The sequence below is a fragment of the Notamacropus eugenii genome, chromosome 4, assembly GCF_028372415.1.
Source record: "Notamacropus eugenii isolate mMacEug1 chromosome 4, mMacEug1.pri_v2, whole genome shotgun sequence".
NCBI lineage: Eukaryota > Metazoa > Chordata > Mammalia > Diprotodontia > Macropodidae > Notamacropus > Notamacropus eugenii.
In genome coordinates, this window is record NC_092875.1 from 147,629,863 (window position 1) to 147,649,608 (window position 19,746).

At 35.3% G+C, this 19,746-nt stretch overlaps 1 protein-coding gene across 2 annotated transcripts in view; it reads right to left on the reverse strand.

The window, feature by feature from the left end:
• ATP6V1C1 (ATPase H+ transporting V1 subunit C1) overlaps positions 1 to 19,746 on the reverse strand; it is an 84,808-nt gene that overhangs the window by 18,301 nt on the left and 46,761 nt on the right. For both annotated transcript variants that reach the window (XM_072603334.1, XM_072603333.1), the window contains exons 2-10: positions 16,225 to 16,392; positions 15,196 to 15,263; positions 11,345 to 11,430; positions 10,083 to 10,177; positions 7,437 to 7,528; positions 5,445 to 5,543; positions 3,497 to 3,565; positions 741 to 833; positions 565 to 658 (exon numbers count right to left, since the gene is read on the reverse strand). In XM_072603334.1, coding sequence (XP_072459435.1) covers positions 565 to 658; positions 741 to 833; positions 3,497 to 3,565; positions 5,445 to 5,543; positions 7,437 to 7,528; positions 10,083 to 10,177; positions 11,345 to 11,430; positions 15,196 to 15,263; positions 16,225 to 16,356 — 828 coding nt within the window. In that variant the 5' untranslated portion in view covers positions 16,357 to 16,392. The remainder of the gene's footprint in view (positions 1 to 564; positions 659 to 740; positions 834 to 3,496; positions 3,566 to 5,444; positions 5,544 to 7,436; positions 7,529 to 10,082; positions 10,178 to 11,344; positions 11,431 to 15,195; positions 15,264 to 16,224; positions 16,393 to 19,746) is intronic.

The window sequence follows — 19,746 nt, forward strand, 5'->3', positions numbered from 1 at the left end:
ATACTGCAGCATGTTTGAAATAGAACACAATGTCTTTCCCATTCATCACTTTTCTCTTCCTAACGTGCCTATTACTAGTTATTTTATCTACTTACACGACAGTGCATAGAACATTAAATATAAAAAAAGAAAATCAAGATAGCGACTTATTCCCCAGACCATTTCTAGCTGATCCCCACTAAACAAGAGGAAAATATCTTTAAAAATAACAAAAATATAGCATTATTGTAAGATTTGCAAAGTGACTTAGATACATTATCTTATTTGGTCCTCACAACTACCCTGTGAGGCAAGTCTTAGATGTATTACCCTCATTTTACAAATAAGAAAATGTTAAGTTTAAATCTATCTTGCCTGACTTTCAAATTCAGTGTTCGTTCCTCCACTGTACACTGAATGTCTAAATAGACTTCATCTTGGTTAATCTTTTCAGTAAATCATACACTAAATAAATAAATACTCAAAGAACATATCTTAAACAAATAAAACCTAAGTTTTGGTTTCTCTTTAGGTTAAAGCACAGTATAACATCTTTTCTCATTTTGGATCATAAAATTCACATACAAACTGCTTTTTCTTGTCAGTGCAGAGCCTGGTCATCTCCTCTTTGTCTGCTTTCATTTCCTCTTCATTATACTGAAAATCACGGACAATGAACCTGAAGTTGAAAAAAGAAAAGAACTGTCCACGCTGTGCAGAGATACTGTAACAGATAAAAGCAACAAAAGAAATGCTCTTACTTGTTTTCTCTGGCTTTGTGCCTGAAGTCGTCCACTGCCTTTCTAAACAAGGTAACATTGCACAGGTAACTATCTTGGTCCTCTGAAAGAACTCTAAAGGGAAAAAAAAATCAGCTAAGAGACTGAGTTTCAGTCATGAGTCCAGTACTCTGCCTTACCACAGACAGGTCATCTTTGCTTTTATTATGTCTTCCCTTCTGGATTTAGCATTTGGAAATAGCAGTGACAAGAACAGTGGAGGTCATTTAGTCCAAGCTACTTTACTCTGTAACATTTCCTATCCAGAAATCCTAATGCCAGAAACTTCAAATCAAACCTCAAAAAGTTTATCTTCTCACATGCATTAAGCAACTACCTGAATCATGTAGATTAACTGGATCCCAAGTGAAATCCTATTCTGATGCAGCTTTATGTAATGAAGGCGACATAGGGTCATCCATGATCTAGACTGGCCCAGATCAGGAAATCACAAACTCAGGGAGGTCTTAGACCACACTGGGAAGGCTTCAGTTTTGGGCCTACTGCAGCACTTTATTTCTATTTTCTAAAGAACAAGTTAAGTTCAGAGAGGTTCAAGACCAGGCTGGGCAGTCATGAAAATTCTTGACAATCATCTACTAGGATACAGTCAGGCTCCTATCTTCAAAAATGGAAGAAATGTTTCTTTGGATGGAACCATATATTCTTGAATAAACAAATGGAAAACTCCAAGTGATACAGTATATTACACAGCAGAAGTGAGAAGGCTCTGGCGATGTTGTGAGGTCATTAAATTTATTTCCAGAATCCTCCTTCTTGAGAACTATCCTCTAATAGTCCAAAGCCAACCTATTTCCTCATGCTGTACACCAACTGCTCAGAGATATGGATAGTTTTTCCTGAGTTAGTCCTATCCTGTCTGGAGGGTTTCAAACCCCACACTTCAAACTTTTCCATTTCTACTGCTCTATTCAAAATTAACCTGACCCTCCTTAGTTATGAAGTTATTATCTTCATGTTATTGGTTACAGCATATATTTGTATTTTACAAAGGACCTTCAGTGCCTTAATCCAGAGAAGTAACTGGTATCATGTAAGGCACCATAGCAAAACCAAAATGAATCAAACCAGTAAAGTTATCACCCCATCTGGTAAGTGCTCTTGATTAAGAAATGAAAGTGAATCTAATTCCTCAGAAATAATCAGCTGCTCTAAAACCAACCTCTGGTAATTATATCAGCTAAATACATTTTAAGGCTTCTAAGCAATTCTATTTTTTTTTTGTTTTAAGAAAACATTAAATGGGAAAAGCAGATAAATGGTATATTACCAAGTCATCTTAGATCCAAAAGGAGCCTCCAGTTGGCTAACAGAACCTATGGAGGGACTTACTAAGGGAGCTGGAAAAGAAGGGTAATCTGTGCACACCAACTCTCAGTCACCTTGAGGATCAAAGGATTTAACACTGAGACAGCTCAGAGAAATCATCTAATCTACCTCCATCCCTCATTGTATAGATAAGGTTAGACTCAGAGATGATAAGTAACTTGGCCAAGGTCACAGGGATGAGAGCATAGATCTAGAGCTGAAAAGGACTAGAGATGATGAAATGAGGCCCAGAGGAGGTAAGTGACTTACCTAAGGTAACACAGGTAGCACCAGAGGGGTGGGATTCAGAACCAAGTTCTCTGAATACAAACCCAGGGTTCCTTCTTCTATTACTACTATTTTAAAGAGGAGATCTATTTCTTGCCCCCCCCCCTCCAGAAAGTAAGAGAAAATAGAACTGAATCTAAATATACCTTATGCATTTGTTTGCATTCATAGAATTTGCAAATTAGTGTCTCATAGGTGGCTTACAATTTTCAGTAATCTGGTGACTGTTAAAGATTGTCAGATTGTAGTCTTTTCATTTAAATAATTGTAGGTTGACTCACTAAAGGACTGTCATGTGAGTCTTCTATTACTGTTCACATCAAGTCTTCATGTGCATAAGTTTGGGGGATTTTTGCTCTTAAGAACGGTTCTGAACAAAATGCTTTAAGTCTAAATTTTTAGTGTCTTTTGCTTGATAAACATTGCTCAAGTTTTTATGTAAATGTATGCATGCCATAAATTTTCCTCTATTCTTATTCATTTTCTATGTTGTGCTTTTAAAAATAAATTAGGTATAATAAATACGCCTAACATGCTTCTTTAAAAAAAATAGAACCAAGCTACTGTAATGTTTTTATTTAACTAATCAACAAGATCAAACTAGTATTTGTATGGTATTAGAACAATCCTTAGCAAAATCATTCCATACAACAATGTAATTGCTATCTCCAAGTTTCTGCAGATCATGTTACTAGTTTGATCTTGTTGTATGGAATGATTTCGCTAAGGATTGTTCTAATACCATACAAATATTCAATTTACAGGAAAAATGCAAAATTTCTTAAATGCTAACATGCAGTAATATCCAGCAATTGCTCTCACTTTCACTAAAGTTTCATGTGTCAATGCCTTAATATGACATGGAAGCAACCCTCAGTTCTCCAAGATTATGCCACAGAATTCAAGCTCTGGAAGGTCCTAATATATAAGAAAGACCTTGATAAAGCAAAAAATTTATCTTTGTCATCCAAGGACCACCGTAGCAAAGTTCAGAAAAGCTCATTACCAGTGGTGGCCATCATATGATTAATTTTCTAGCCACAGCATACAGAGGGGTTGGATTATGCAAACTATATTCACAAAATCAAGAATCCTTAAAAAGCAATGCAATAAGAACTTACTTGCTAGACCTTGGGACTACCATCTCAGCCAATGTTTCATACTGCTTTACCCAGTCATTGTGGTTTAACCTGCAAAAAAGCATGCAGCAAATATTGGAAAAGAGTAAAAAAATCCCTACTTCAAAACAAATCTATAAAGTAATTCATTATAAGTGTCTAAAAAATTCTTAGAGATATAAAGAACACTTATGTTCCTTAATGCCTAAAACCTACTTTACTAAGAAAGTTTTCTAGCAAAAATGAACTTCATCAAATACATTAAGAGAACTTACTCCTAAATTTCATGTTTCAAAAACAGGTGTCACAGAACTAAGTTTATAAAGAAAAGATGGAAAGTACGCATTTTCAATGACTTTAATCTTATTTTCTAACTGTGCTTCATTTAAGCTAAAGTAACTACACATCAATAATACCATTTTCTTTCAGTTGTTTTTTTGGGAGGCTGGGAAAATCTATATTTAATATATAGATAATATATATAAAATATATATTTAAAACAAAGAACATTAAGGTTATGTAGATTAAGTGAAAAAAGACTGTCACTTCATGAAATATTGTTCAATTTCCTCTGGAGGTCATGTTTTTGTTGTTTCTGATAAAAAGGAGACTAACTATACTTCTGACCCTCAAGAGGCAAAATTATAGGTATAGACTAATTTGCTAACTGCAGTGCCTCTGAATCCTGTTGTCAATTAAGGAGTATAAAATACTACCAAAAAAAACAAAACTTCTCCTAGCCTTAATGGCAAAAACTATATGTGATTTAACAATTCAGTTAAGAAAAGCACATATTTATAAAGCAAGATTAAGTTATAAATGCTCTGGTCATACAATTGACAGTATTTTTATACATTATATACCATAAGCAAGAGGCAGTATGGCACAGTAGATAGACATGGCCTCTAAGCCAGAAAAATGTGAGTTCAAGTTCCATCACATCCTGCAAGTTACTGAACTTCTCATTTCTTCAGGGCTCTAAGGTACAGAGAAGGTACTTACCTGCATTATAGGCTACCTATGCTGATGAAATCACAGATCTCGCCCTTAACTCTACTATACACATGACACATGCAGAAAAAAGAGACATAAGACCTTAACTGGGATTAGTGCTGCTCTGATAAAAAAAAAAAAAAGTGATAGTCTTTGATCATGCAATTCTAAAAAAACAAAACTTTAATTTGTATAAATTGATGCTGAGTTCTGCAGCTACTCTCCCTGGGTAAAAATAAAACTACTTCCAGCCTGAGCAGCATTAAGAAGGCACTGGCAAACTCACTGTGGCTACCACCACTGTACATTCCCTCTCTTCACCAGTAAGTATTAATCATCTGCATTGCTCGGAGCTTCCCTCTCACTAGATGACAATACGGGGCAGAAAGATAGGAAGCTCATTGCTTGGCAGTTCCCTCTTTATCCTGAACCTTGCAGATCTCATTATTGTAAGACCGCAGGGTAAAATACAGGAGCTAGTATAAAAACCTCTACTAAATCCCAATACTACTTAGCTTTGCTTCAGATAACAGCTAAGTGTTGAAGGCAGGCTCATTTAGACTTCAACTAAACATTAGTTTGACATGTATCTCAGGCTGAAAGGGACTTTCTTAAGACCCATCTCTTAATGTTAGGTATCTAAACCATCCTAACCTCAGGATTTCTTAGAAAACAAAATAACTTTCCTTGAAAATGTGAAAAGAATTTAGAAATCCAAACAAATTCTTCAGTACTTCTAAAAATATACATTTAAAATTATGTAAATGGACTATTTCAATTTATAACTAGTGTTTCCATCACAGATTCTACTGTGGTAGGCAATGTGAAAGAATCAAAGATAAAAACTTTTAGTTTTATGGACTCAGCAATCCAACAATTTCAAACTGGCATAAAGAAAAAAATGGAACATTTTTCTTGCATTTTAAGAATTAAAACCTTCAGTGTCATGAGTACATACTTTGGAACTACCACCAATAATGTGATGAGATACTCTGAATCAAGGACAAAGTCATCTTTCTTTACGATTTCCGCTAGGCTTCTAGTTAATAAACTTCCCCTGTAGAAGAAAAAGGAGGATGGAAGAAGGGAGGAAAGAAGAGGAAACTACAATTAAATTTGGAAACATGCACATATAAAACTCACAGAAATAAGGAAATAACATTGTTTATATTATTTACTGATACTGTGGTTAAGGTTTTATTGAAGCTATAGTTACTATTTTAATAAAGAGCAATTAGTGAAAATGTAGCCTGAGAATTACAAGTATGATAAAAAAATTTTTTTATCTCAGTATTCCTCTCAATTTTGTTTTTATTTTACCCTCTACTCTTCATTTGTACGAGGTATTCTATTGATTTAATAGGTGCTTCAAATTAAACATAGGTAGCTTTGTTTTTATAATACTTCATCCCATAACATTTATGTAGTAAACACCAAAGCAAACATTTACAACATTTTTCCACCTCTAAAGCAAGGGTTAACTTTTTTTTTTAAGTTGTAGACCCTCTGGCAGTATGGTAAAGCCTATAGACTTCTCAGAACAAGGTTTCTAAATGCATGAAATGAAATGTATAGGATTACAGAAGAAATCAATTATACTTAAGTATAGTTATTGCAGTATTTTTTTAAAATAAGTTTTAAAACCACAAGTTAGGAATTCCTGTTCTAAAGTGTATCTGCATACTCCATACTATTGCATCTTAGTCAATTAATCCAATAAACAATTACATCCCATTTCAAATAATTCTTTAGTTCACATCTTTAAGTCTTTCAGTTATGGCTTTTCACTACTGAAGATTTCCTGATCTTTCCCTTCCACCAAAATTAACTATCTCATCTGCTGCACCTATTCATATAACTCAAGTCTACCAAGTCTTTAAAATAACAATCACACTCACAGCACACACAAATAAAGGTTAAAAAAATAAAGACATACTTCATTGCAAAAAATCTTCATTCATAAAAGCACTAAACTGTCTTACTGGTTATTTGTCTTACAAAAGAATTCCTCATTTTATTATTACTATTATTTTTTAAAAGACTGGGTCTTTCTGTCTCACCCAGTCTGGAAGCACACAGGTTACTAGAAACCTGATCTTTCTCACATCAGCATGGAGCTTTGATCTATTTGATTTCTGACTTGAGTCAATTTGTCCTTTTTTAGGCAACTGGGTGGGCAGTTAGGTGGCAAAGTGGATAGAGCACTGGATTTGGAATTAGGAAGAGTCATCTTCCTGAGTTCAAATCTGGCCTCAGAACCTTATTAGCTGTTTGACCCCGGGCAAGTAACTTAACCCTATTTACCTCTATTTCCTCAGTCTCCTGAGCTGGAGAAGGAAATGGCAAACCACTCCGGTATCTTTGTCAAGAAAATCCCAAAAGGGGGTCAGAAAGAATCAGACTTGACTGAAATGACTGAACAACAACAAAGGCCCCTTTTCCTGGGGGTTCACCATGCCAATGCTGAACTTAATGCAGAGACACAATCAGCTTAGCCCACTGAAGTTCAGAACACCTGAACTGATTGAAATTGGCAAGGATAATAGGCATGAACTACTGCATTCAGCCATTTCTCACTTTATAAGAAATTATACTTATAGGAGTCATTTAAGTGGCATATACTCCCTGTATATTTAAAACATTTATTAAAATTCAATAGATACATTAAGTTTTCAGCGACAATAAGTGCAGTTTACCTGTAAAATCTTTATAATCCCTGACTTTAAAGATATTATTTAAACAAGAAACATAAACCTTACCTTCATCTCTTTTAGCTTTTCTGAATTCTGTAAAAAAATTCTCTCAATAAGTTTTCTATATTAGTCAAAATAACATCATTTTGCTAATGAAAATATGAAAACTGAGCTTACTGTAGAGTGACCATGTCTATTTCAATACTCTGTGTAATACTCCAATAGTTTACATTCAAATAAAGAACGGGTAGGCTTACGCATTCTTTCTTTCCAAATTCTGAAGACTGCCTTTCAGATTATTATATGCAGACGCTCGTGCTTTCAAGTCATTGTCAATTTGATTTACTCCCTTTAAAAATCAAATAGAAAAAAAAAGTTGAAATTTAATCAGCAAATCTCTTATTTTCACACCTAAGTACCATTAAAGAATTTGGAGCCTGACACATGGTTTTGTCTTAAACAGAAATACTGAGATACTGTTATTCCATAAACAAAATGGACATTTCATTTCATATAATTTTAAAAGAGTATTATTAGCTGAAAGTTACTAAAAGGTAAGATAAAAAATCACTTAGAAAAATTCTGTCATAATCATACACTATTATTGCCATCAAGTTACCTCAGAATACGGTTTCAATGAAATTGGGAAAGTACAGTTAAGTGCCATTTGCAAATGTCACAAAAATGATTTAAGTTTGTCCCAGAGTGAATGCAAAATCGTGGGGGGAAAAACACAAGTAGACAACTCATCTGACCACCAAGGTATGACTCACAGATCATGTGACATCATTCCACCATTACAATTTTAGCAAAAGAACAAATGTACTTTGGTCACTTAAATCAGATAGAAGGAAAAAAATCATACAATAGGACTGCATTTTCAAAACTAGTCAGTAATGGATACATTCTAAAATGAACTACACATCTATGTGACTCAGTTTCCTCATTTTGCAAAATGAGGCAGGCAGCCTCAATGTTCTCTAAACTCTTATCATTCTATCCTAATCAGACACAAGTCTTCCAATTATGACAAGTCATTAATAAGTGAAGTCAGCCACCTTTCTCCTTTTCCTTTGATGTCAGTAATTGCCAGCCTCTGAAATGCCTAAACGTCCTGGCTCTAACACAAAAACAGAAAGTTCCTGCCACTGCTTTCAACAACACACTGGGGTTCAGCATTCAAAGAGAAGATTTATTTCTATTATCTTCTATGCAAGAGAAAGGAGGGTGTCCAATATACCTGTGGTAACCAGATATTGATAGGCCTGTGGTCATGATTACAGTTGTTCTCCAGAATTCTACTTTTAATTTACAGCAAGTTTTATTTTTCCTACTTTGTAGCTATTACCAAATTTAGACTCTACTGACTACTATGATAATAAATATGAAATTTTCTACAAACAATCCCTATCCTGGATGTTTTCATAAGCTAAAAATAGGCCAAATTTAACAAGTTCCTTATGTAATCATTAAGAAAAATACTTAAGCATTCTATTAAAATTGCTTTAAATGACCTGAACTTTGCATCATTCATATGCGAAAAACAAAGTTTTTCCAACATGGATTTTATCAAATTAAGAGATCTATCACTTTGAATTTAATCCTAGTCAATATTCCTGAAGGAAAAAAAAAAAACCCACTAAATGCTAGAATGGCCCCAGTAAGGAGGGTTTAAAAACAAACACAGCTTTTTCCAACAAGCCATAAATTTGTTTCCAACTTTGTCTAAAATCCTAATTTCCCACTATGGTATCCTAAGGTTCAACTGGGTACAATTATAAGTTTGCAAGTAGATTTAATGCTTCAAGAGCATTGAGTAAGATAGACCAAATGATCCCAATCGCAAAAAGCTGATTCAAGTCTACCAAAATTTGGTTCTTGAAGCATTATGCCCCCTTGTTATTATCTCTTTTCTTTATTCAATTATATAAATTTTCCCACCTTAATTAAACATTACATTATGGTAACCAAAGAGAAAACTGGCACATAAAAAAAATCCTCCACCCCTAATTTTGTTTGGTTTTCAACTTTATTAAAAGGTTTTTCTTTGGCATATTTACCTGTTGGATTATGTGTCTCTCAAGCTGATAACAAAATCTGCTTCATATCCTGGGTTAAACAGGCGCCAAAATAGAAGTATGATAAGGAGAAGCAATTTGGGAGACAAATTTGCCACGAATAGTTCACAAAGTGAATAATTCACATAGAAATAGCAGACTTGATTATAGAGGGAGGTATCTATTTTCATGTGTTATAAAGTGCCTCTTCAAATATAGTATGGTCTTATGTAAAGAAAATGCTAACTTATTATTATTGACACATAAGGGACCTCTTTTAGATGAAACATTAAACTGTCCATTTTTACTAAAATGGTAAGGGAACTTGAGTTAAATTCTTCTTGATTCCTGATTTCATTTACATTCAATTGAACAGGATCCCATACAACAGAACTTAATAGGAGCAAGGCAAGCAAGGACCATCAATCAAGGTTAATTTAGATCCTAACTAAAGTCAAATTGTTCAGGTCATTCAACATGGCAAAAAATGAACCAGTTCTTAACTACCTTCCTCACTGCAATTTCTGAAGGAATCTTCTGGGAAACCACTTATTCTAGAGACAATTTTAGTAATATTCATTCACATGTTTTAAACATTTCTTAGGCTTTAGCTGGTAATTTGCAATAGAAGTAAAAATTACACTTACCATGAAGCCTGACTAAACACAGGAAAAGTGTATTTTTATGTACTTTCATGTGGTGAAATAAAAATATAATTGGTATTTAGTTATAATGTTACTTAGCATTTCAATCAGTGGCATAAGCAAACTAATTTGGCAAAAAGGTACCACAGTCATCTACGTAATAAACAAAAGTTTTAAAGTCTTGTCTCTACTCTGATCTTACCTTGGCAATTATTTCAGAAATGTTTTTCAGAGACTGCTTAATCGGATACTTGGCCATATCCCACTGGAACCTTGTTATATATGTAACCAAGTCAACTAAAATGTAGGAATAAGTTAAATTTAGTTACTAAAGATTCAACAATGAAACTTGAAGAAGCTTAATATTCACCACTGCAATAAGAAAAAGGGCCCTGAGAAAGTTAACAGAAACCACAAGTCTCATTACCATAAATTATTATATAAGTTTGAGAGCTACACATTAAAAAAAATGCAGAAATTAGGATTCCAATCTCATAACAAACTCATAATGTGGCTTATCCATTTTACCAAATATTACCCTATTAATTATTTAGTAATAACCCAAAAAGACCAATCCGATGACAATTCTTTTTATGATAAGCCCTAGACAGGGCTTCACCTAAACAGGTGAAGTAGAATCATAAACAAATCCATCTGTGTCTAGAAATGAAAGTCAGTATTTTAGCCAAGGTATCTTTTGTAGCAGTGGATAAATTAAATATCTACACTGGTAGAGAAGAAAGTTAGAGAATATCAGATTTTAAGCACAGTCACTTATCTTAATACAGTAGAACACCTATTAAACTGAAAATTCCAGGAGAGCAGGATATATTTTATTTTTCTATCTCCACGACCTAGCACGAGGGTCAACAAACTCACTGGCCAAATCTGGCTCGCTGCTAGCCAAGAAAGATTTTAACCTTTTTAAACAATGTGGACAGATTTGGCCTACCTGCTGTATGTGACTGGCTGACCCTTGGTGTAGCATAAAGTGTGACATGCAGCTCCCCTCAGGCTATGAAAGGTTTCACACTTTTAGACACTGGTAATATTGTATACCTTGAATAAGTAACAGTAAGTACTGAGTGTTGAATTAGGACCATGTAGAGGTATATCATTTTGCTCTTTTAAAAACAACCTGAGTTTTACTTTTAAATAGGGAGTAAGGAAACAGAACTGTGGAAAGAGCAAAGGTATAAAAGCATTCATAGAGAACATTTTCTGTGATATCCATTTTAAGTGGCTAAATTTCAAAGGGCATAATTTGTCCCATTCATCCAAATTCTTTTAACAATCAACTCTGCTATATATGTATGTGTGTATGTGTACATGTATACACACAAACACATACATATATGTATACTTATATGTGTATGTAACATGCTAACTTCATCATCTGCTTTCTAAGTGTAATGACTCATATCTAATTTATAAAGTAGTGAGACTGTAAAATCCTTGGCTTACCTCCATTGGCCAACAGGTTTTCTTGAACTTTATCTCTACTATCTTCAAGTACATCAGACATATATTGGGCCACTTTCTTAACAACTCTTGGTGAGGAAAAAAACAAACAAACAAAAAAGGGTAATTATTTTAGAAAAATATGGTACAAATGAATAAGACCTAAAATGATAAACTTGAATAAAGAAAATTCTAGAGCAGCAGAAGCCACAAAATGACAGAGTGAAAGAGATTTCCAGTCCAGGGCAGCCTGGAAGGCCAACAGGAAAAGTTCATCGCACTGGGCACGGAGTGGAGCATAGCGTAGCCTTGGCCGCAGTATGGCAGGGACAAAACTGGAGCAGGCCTCAGGGGGAGGAATCCCTGGCAGCAGCTGCGATTCCCAGATTCCTCAACTCACAAATGCCAAAGACAGCTTCAAAGGTCAGTGAGAAAGCTTTCACCTGGGTGAGAAGGGAATGATCTGGCCTTGGCCCCAGGCAGTGGCAGAAGCATCCATTTTTGGAGCTCTCAGGCTAAAGAACCTAGGAGAATCGAGCTGCTGATCTGGGTCTCAGTTCTGAGTGGTGGTCCTGGGGTGAGGAGGAACACTGGCTGGTGGAGCTGGTGGAGGCTCTGGAGAAGGAATTCTACTCGTAGATCCTGGGCAAAAAAGCTTGTGGTTGCTTCCAGACCAGAGCGCAGGCCAGGAGAGAAGGAAGTTCCTCTCCCTTGATTGTGCCACCTTGGAGGAATTGAGAACTTACAGGTCCCTAGAGTATACCCTCCACTTGACAAGGGACTCAAAAGTCAAGTAACTGCCTGGGAAAATGCCCAAAAAAGGAGGAAAAAAAAATAAGACTTTCTATAGAAGGTTACTTTCTTGGCGAACAGGTGTTTTCTTCCACCCTTTTGGATGAGGAAGAACAATGCATACCATTCATCAGAGGAAGACATAAAAGTCAAGGCTTCTGCATGCCAAACCTCCAAAATAAATATGCAATGGTCTCAGGCCATGGAAGAGCTCAAAAAGGATTTTGAAAATCAAATAAGAGAGGTGGAGGAAAAACTGGGAAGAGAAATGAGAGTGATGCAAGAAAATCAGGAAAAGTGAGTCAACAGTTTGCTAAAGGAGACCCCAAAAAATGCTGAAGAAAATAATACTTTTAAAAATAGACTAACTCAAATGGCAAAAGAGGTCCAAAAAGCCAATGAGGAGAAGAATGCTTTAAAAAGCAGAACTAGACATGGAAAAGGAGGTTCAAAAGTTCACTGAAGAAAATAGTTCTTTAAAAATTAGAATGGAGCAGATGGAAGCTAATGACTTTATGAGAAACCAAGAAATTACAAAACAAAACCAAAAGAATGAAAAAAACAGAAGACAATGTGAAATATCTCATTGGAAGAATACATACAGATGAACAATAAAGACCCATTAGTGGAGCTGTGAGCGCATCCAACCATTCTGGAGAGCAATTTGGAACTATGCCCAAAGGGCTACAAAAATGTGCATACCCTTTGACCCAGCAATATCGCTACTAGGACTATATCCCCAAGAGATCATAAAAATGGGAAAGGGTCCCACATGTACAAAAATATTTATAGCAGCACTTTTTGTAGTTGCCAAAAACTGCAAGTCAAGGGGATGTCCATCAATTGGGGAATGGCTGAATAAATTATGGTATATGAATGTAATGGAGTACTATTGTGCCATAAGAAATGATGAACAAGAAGACTTCAGAGAGGCCTGGAAGGACTTATATGACCTGATGCTGAGTGAAAGGAGCAGAACCAGGAGAACTTTATGCACAGCAACAACCACAGTGTGTGAGAGTTTTTTCTGGTAGACTTAGATTTTTGTAATAACACAAGAACTTCTGAAAAAAAAAAAAAAAATCCCAATGGTGGACCTCAAGGCAAAATGCCTTCCACACTCAGAGAGAGAAATATGGAAGTCACTCACATAATGTAGCAGATCATGTTTGTGTATGTGTATCTGTTTGTGTATCATGTTCTGATTTGTTATACGGATTCTTTCATTTATCTTAGTCTGACTACATAGCATGACTATAGTGAAAATATACTCAATAGGAAAGTATATGTAGAATCTATACAGAATTGTATGCAGTCGTGGGGAGGGAGGGAGGTAGTGGGGGGTGGGTGGGGAGGGATAAAATCGCAATTGTATGGCAGTGATTGTTAAACATTAAAAAAATAAAAAATAAAAAAATAAATAAAAAAATAAAAAAATAAAAAAAAAAAAATAAAGACCCATTAGCAATGGTGTCTGATATTAGCGGAAAAGTAAAGCAGAATGGAAGGTTAGTAGAAGAGTCATTTTTTGTAGAAAGAAAGGACACTAAACTGTTGGGCAGGAGAAACTTCTAATTCTGGCTCTATCTTTGATAAATTACCTAACCTCTTTGGATGGTAAACTCTATCAAAGGCATCTGAGACCAATCAACAATAATCATAAAGTTGAAAAGAACTCTCAATATTCACATCTGTAAATAAAGGGACTGGATTAGGTGATCTGTAAGATTCCTTCCTACTCTAGGATTCTGTAACTCAATGAAACAGACTGTAACATTCCACATATTAAATGATCACAAGACTGAATAAAGTACTTAACCATAAGAACTAAGATGGAGGAACTGACTCCAGACATGCACTGGATTAGCTTCAGTAAGATATAACAGATAAAAAAGTGAAGGAACTTTACTATATTTTAAAGGAATACAAGTTGTACAAAATAAATTTGCAGTTTCATGTTCAATAATCTTTTTTATCACACTATGTTATGGAAACACTTTATTCCATAAATTAAAAATAAATGACTTTTTTTAAGTTGAAGGATGAAGAATTATTAAATGATTCATTAATTTAAGAAATACTTTATTAATCACTTAATAAATGTTAGTTGAAAGTGAGCTGAATTAAATTCAGGTCTAAGAAACTTTTTTTAGGTACTGTGGCACACAAAGTTATGTGAGGCATGGTACTTACTCTAGTGGGTCTTAAAATCTGGTAAAGGAATTAGTATCCCTCAGATCAAACAGCTATTTAGTGTTAGTACCAGAACTGAAAGTCAGACAGTGGAAAAAACAATGCTGTTTCCATTACTACCTGACCTGTTAGGTGATTTATTTTTTGCTCTTAAGAATCAGATTTGCTACTGAACTCATTAGTAGTCTTAGTTGCTAAGCAGACTTTTATAACTATAATTATAAAATATTTTGAAGCCTAGTGCCACAAAGGTGTATTTTCTGTAGATGAAGAAGTCATAGCACTTGGGGACAGACACCTTCAATAGCTTTTCTCACCCAAAAAGGGATGATTACAAGGAAGTTAACAAAATGAACAGAACTACCCTTTCTCTTAGAAAAAAAAAATTGCTTGGGTGGTGCTTACAACTATGTTCAGGACCTGGGTATAAAGTTCTCATTCTGGATTTTTAAATGCTGCCTATTAAACTAAAACCTCCAAGACCTTGCAAGAATAGCCAATCCTGAAAAAGTATGGGTCCCAAGGGATGATTAAGAAATCACAAAAGTTCTAGACAATGGTTCTACTAATTCATAAAAGGATAGGTGTATAAGGTTAACAGAGACTTCCATGTAATTCTCAGTTCACCTAACCCAAAGTAACATTAGAATTCTGAAGTCCAGAATGAAAAGAATTATATGTAAAAAAAAGCTTTCCTAAATTGTTCTTTGCTGTTGGCCTCACATTTTAATTTGTATATTAAAAAAATAAGCATTTTCAAAAATTATCTAGATTAGCATTATCTGTTAAATTTAAATGACTAAAGCTTGTGAACAATGATTACAAAGGCTTATTTTACTCCATAATATGCAGATTAAAAAACTTGTTACCCCTCCACAAATGAATCCAGTTTGGCCAATTCATCTGATAATCCAACTAAAACATCCAGTGTGCCAACCTAAAAGACAAAGATAAAAAGCGTATCATGAGTTTTATTCTACTTCTATTAATCAATCAACAAACATTTATTAAGCACCTACTGTGTGGCAGGAACTGTGTTAAACACTGGGGATACCTTTGCAACACTGGCCTCATTGCTCTTGTTCCAACAAGACATTCCACCTTCTGGCTTTATGTACTTCATTGGCTGTCCCTCAAGAGTAGCTTTCCCTTCTCTGAATCCTCTGCTTCTTTGTTTCCTTCAAGTCCAAGCTAAAATCCTACCTTGTACAAAAAGGTTTTCTTAATGCTAGTGCTACCCCTCTTAGGTCAGTGACTTCCTTCTTCTGATTATCTCTGATTTATTCTGTATATATCTTTTTGGTACAGTCATTTGCATGTTGCCTCCCTCATTAGACTGTGAGGAGCTGCCTGAGAGCAAGGACTGTCTTTTGCCTCTCTCTGTATCCCCAGAGTTTAGCACAGTGCCTGGCACATTGTAGGTGTTAATAAATGCTAACTGATGACTTTGTACATATCTGGTATACATCTACATGTATCCATGCAAATGTTGTCTCTCCATTAGAATGAGAGATCTTTGAGGGTAGTAACTGTTTTCACCTTTTTGTTGTTAAGTCCAGTGTTTAGCACAGTGCCTGAACACTCATTCATATTATATGGATATTTCAATAATATATGGGTATTATAGAAAATGAAGCACTTGGCACTGTACACTAAGGAATATTAAACCTTACTACCTATGCACTCCATCCCCCAGGGCCTTTTCCATCTGTCCTGCAGTTGACCCCTTATGAGTTGTCTCCTCAACTCCCTGACCCCTCAATTAAAACGTAAGCTCCTTAACAGTAAAATGTGTTCTTTCTATTTGAATTCCCTGTACTTGGCCCAAAAATGAAATTTTAATAAAAGCTTTTAAATGCATGCATTCAGTTCATGTATGCATGCTTTCATTCATTTACCTTTAAGTCAGGAATGTTGAACTTTGAATTAATAGAAAGATTATTACTTTTGGTTGTTGCTGCGTGTAATTTCTCCCATGTTTGCTGGCATGTTTTCTCCCCAGGAGCTGATATAAGCCAGAACTCACTCATGCTTATCAAGGAATTTTTCCAAAAATAAGATTAATACTGAAAGAGAAAAAGGACACAATGATATATAATTTATTTTTAAATTACATCAGTTTTTTAGTATAACAGTTTCACAGTATAAATATATATAAAATGTGAATACCTCTAAATAATAAATGTCGATTAAATTTATCCCCCAGGAAAAAGATTTTCTAAAGAATATAGATTGAGTATAAGATAAAACATCAAAAAAAACTTGAGGTCCCAAATTTATAAGATAACAAAACTTTCTATATGGACACAACACATAAAACTACATCAAAAAATTATTCATACAAATAACTATAGTCCACAAATTTGAAAAATCAATATCATAGACCAAGAGAGCTAAAGGGTCTCAAAAGTTAACTAGTTCAATAGCTTCATCCTATAGATAAGGAAACAAGCCCAGAGGTAAAATTTATCCAAGATCACTTATTTAGTTCTGGTAGCAGACAAAGAATTTCCTGGCTTTCAGTCCAAAGCACTTTCCACTAACACCCAGATGGAAACAGTAAGATAAATAGACTTCATTTTTTCCACTGGGAAAAAATTAAAATTAATCAACACATTTCATTGAACCCATGCATTAGCAACTAATATCCATATGCACCCTCATTATGTTCATTGGTTCCAGAAAGACTTTAGGAAACATGTTTCTCCCATACAAGGGAGAGTCAGTTCCATAGGAAGAGAGGTAAGTGAAGCCAAACTAAAATTTCAGGCACAGAAAGTGTTAAATGGTAAAGGACACAATCTGGACAATGGAGAATGAGCAGTGGACCCTGGACCACCAAACTCATGGCAGCACTATCCCTGTGAGACTAGGTCAGGGAGGAATTACTGAGCTAGGCAATCTGCCTACCAATTTAAGGTGGGTTAAGGGACCTTATGGTAAGGTTTAGCTACGAAATCTTAACAATGTTGTTAAATTATGTTTGGTACATCACTGGGTGTGGCAATGCTCCCACATGATTTTTCACATCCCATCAAGCTATTCATAAGAATATCAGAGGTCTACCTAGTCCTGAAAACTGGGTACCCTGCCCTATCAAGACAATTTGACATTCAACCCTGTCATGTTCATATCTGGCCCCTTCCTACCTTTGTAGTCTTCTTAAACCTTACTTCCTAACACGTTTTGAGATCCAGAGACATTAGCCTCCTTGCTATACATTTTCACTAACTGTCCTTTATGCCCAGAATTCTTCCCTCTTCATCTCTACCCCGACTCCCTTAGCTTCCTTTAAGTCCCAGTTAAAATGCTACCTTCTCCAGGAAGCCTTTTCCAATCTCTCTTAATGCTAGTGTCTTTCCCACCAACTGAAGATACTTGTTTGGGGCAGACAAGTGGCACAGTGGATAGAGCACTGGGGGTTAGAGTCAGGAAGACTCATCCAGAGGAGTTCAAATTCATCCTCAGAGACTAACTAGCTGTATGACTCTGGCCAAATCACTTAACCCCATAGTTCTCAATTTCTTCTGTGAAATGAACTGGAGAAAGAAATAGCAAACCACTCCAGTATCTTTGCCAAGAAAAGAGCTGGACACAACTCAATATAACTGTTTGCATGTGGTCTCCTCATTAGATTGAGAGCAAATAGTGTTTTTGTCTTTTTTTATAGCTCCAGCACTTATCACAGTCCCTGCAACAGAGTAGGCACTCAATAAATGCTTGCTGACTGGATTTTAATTCTTCTAAGGGTTGGTTAAGGTGATTTTTTTCATTTTCTTTAAAAATAAGTAGTCTGAAAGACACAACATCCATGAGCAAAAAATCTACGAGAGTTTAAAAAAAATCAAGAGGAAGAATTTAACTACTTGTAAATGTAGGAAGTTAAAAGTGGCATTTACTCAGAGTAAGTCTCATTTTGCTCTGTCCTGGAATTCAATTCTACATGGCACATTTTAGAGAAAACATTAATAAACTGAAGGGCATCTCGGCAGCATCTGGGATGGGAGTTAATGCAATATGAAGACTAGTGAAAGGAACCAATGATCTCTGGGCTGGAAAAGATGATTTTGGGAGGGGCATATGGACTGCAGTGTAGAACAGGGATTAGACTTGCTCTGCTTGAACCCAGGAGATGAGGAAAAAAGGAATAAATTGCACACAGGGAGACTTATACGTGATATAAGAAGAGGAGAATAACAGGCGCTAGACAGAAGTAGAATGGACTGCTTACAAAGGTAGTCGTTTCAAGACCACCAGACATCACTTTTTCAAAATGTTTTTAACTGTTGATTGTTTAACATAAATAATAAAAAATACAAATATTTCAACCTACAAAGAACATAAAACAGCACTACAAATGAAATTGTGAACTTGTTATGGATGGGGTTTTCTTCTAAGTATAAACTAAGTCTAATAACACCGTGACAAAATCGCCCTATCCAAATCCCCTTCTGAATTTTGGAGAGTTTCAAAGGAGGGCAGATCACTCTGTCGTCAGAAATGTCATAGCAGAATTGCTAGATGTGGAATGGAACAAATAACCTCTAATATACTTCCCTTACAGATCACCATCTAGTTGGTACTATGATTTTTTAAAAATCTATGATTCTTAGATTCGTACAAGGACTAAAATGCTAAAAATGCAATGTCTCCCAAAATGGAAATTATTTGTCCCAGTCAACTACTATAGGAAGTATCTCTGTCACATATTTTCTTTTGGAACTTTTGGAAAAGTTATTCTTTTCTTTCTTCTTTGTTTTTTTGGAGGGGGGGGGAGAAGAAAAGAAGAGGGGAGGTTAGTAAGTTTATGTAAGACGTAACTTAATCAGATTAAGTATATATTTTACTCCCTTAGGTAACTAGGAAATTCAAAGAGATAAATGCTCCAGTTCTTCCCTTCTAAGACTACCAGGGTTGGGGAACCTATGGCCTTGAGGTCACATATGGCCCTCTAGGTCCTTAAGTGCAGTCCTTTGACGGAATCCAAACTTTACAGGTTCCCCTCTCCTGGACTATGCCTATGTATCTTCCAACCCAGTCAACCTGAGCTCTATTTTTTAAAGAAATGAGAAGGGAAATTCTAAGAGGACTTTCTCCTCTTGCTTTAGCTGGGGAATCTTATTTAATAAATAAGATGATGTTGGATATTGCCCCACACCTTCTCAATCTAAAGCCTGAACTTCCTTTCATCTTTTTCTTTTAGCTTACCCAGTGCTTCCTAACTCAAAAATACCAGTTAACAATTAGAAGTATTATATACTGCTTATCTGTATACTTGCCTTAATCATCCTATGAAATTATAAGCTCCTTAGGGATAGGAGCTATCTCTTACTAATCTGTATATCAAATGAGATAATGTATGCAAGATGCACTGCAAACTTTAAGACACTATAAATATCAGCTATTAATATTAATCTCCT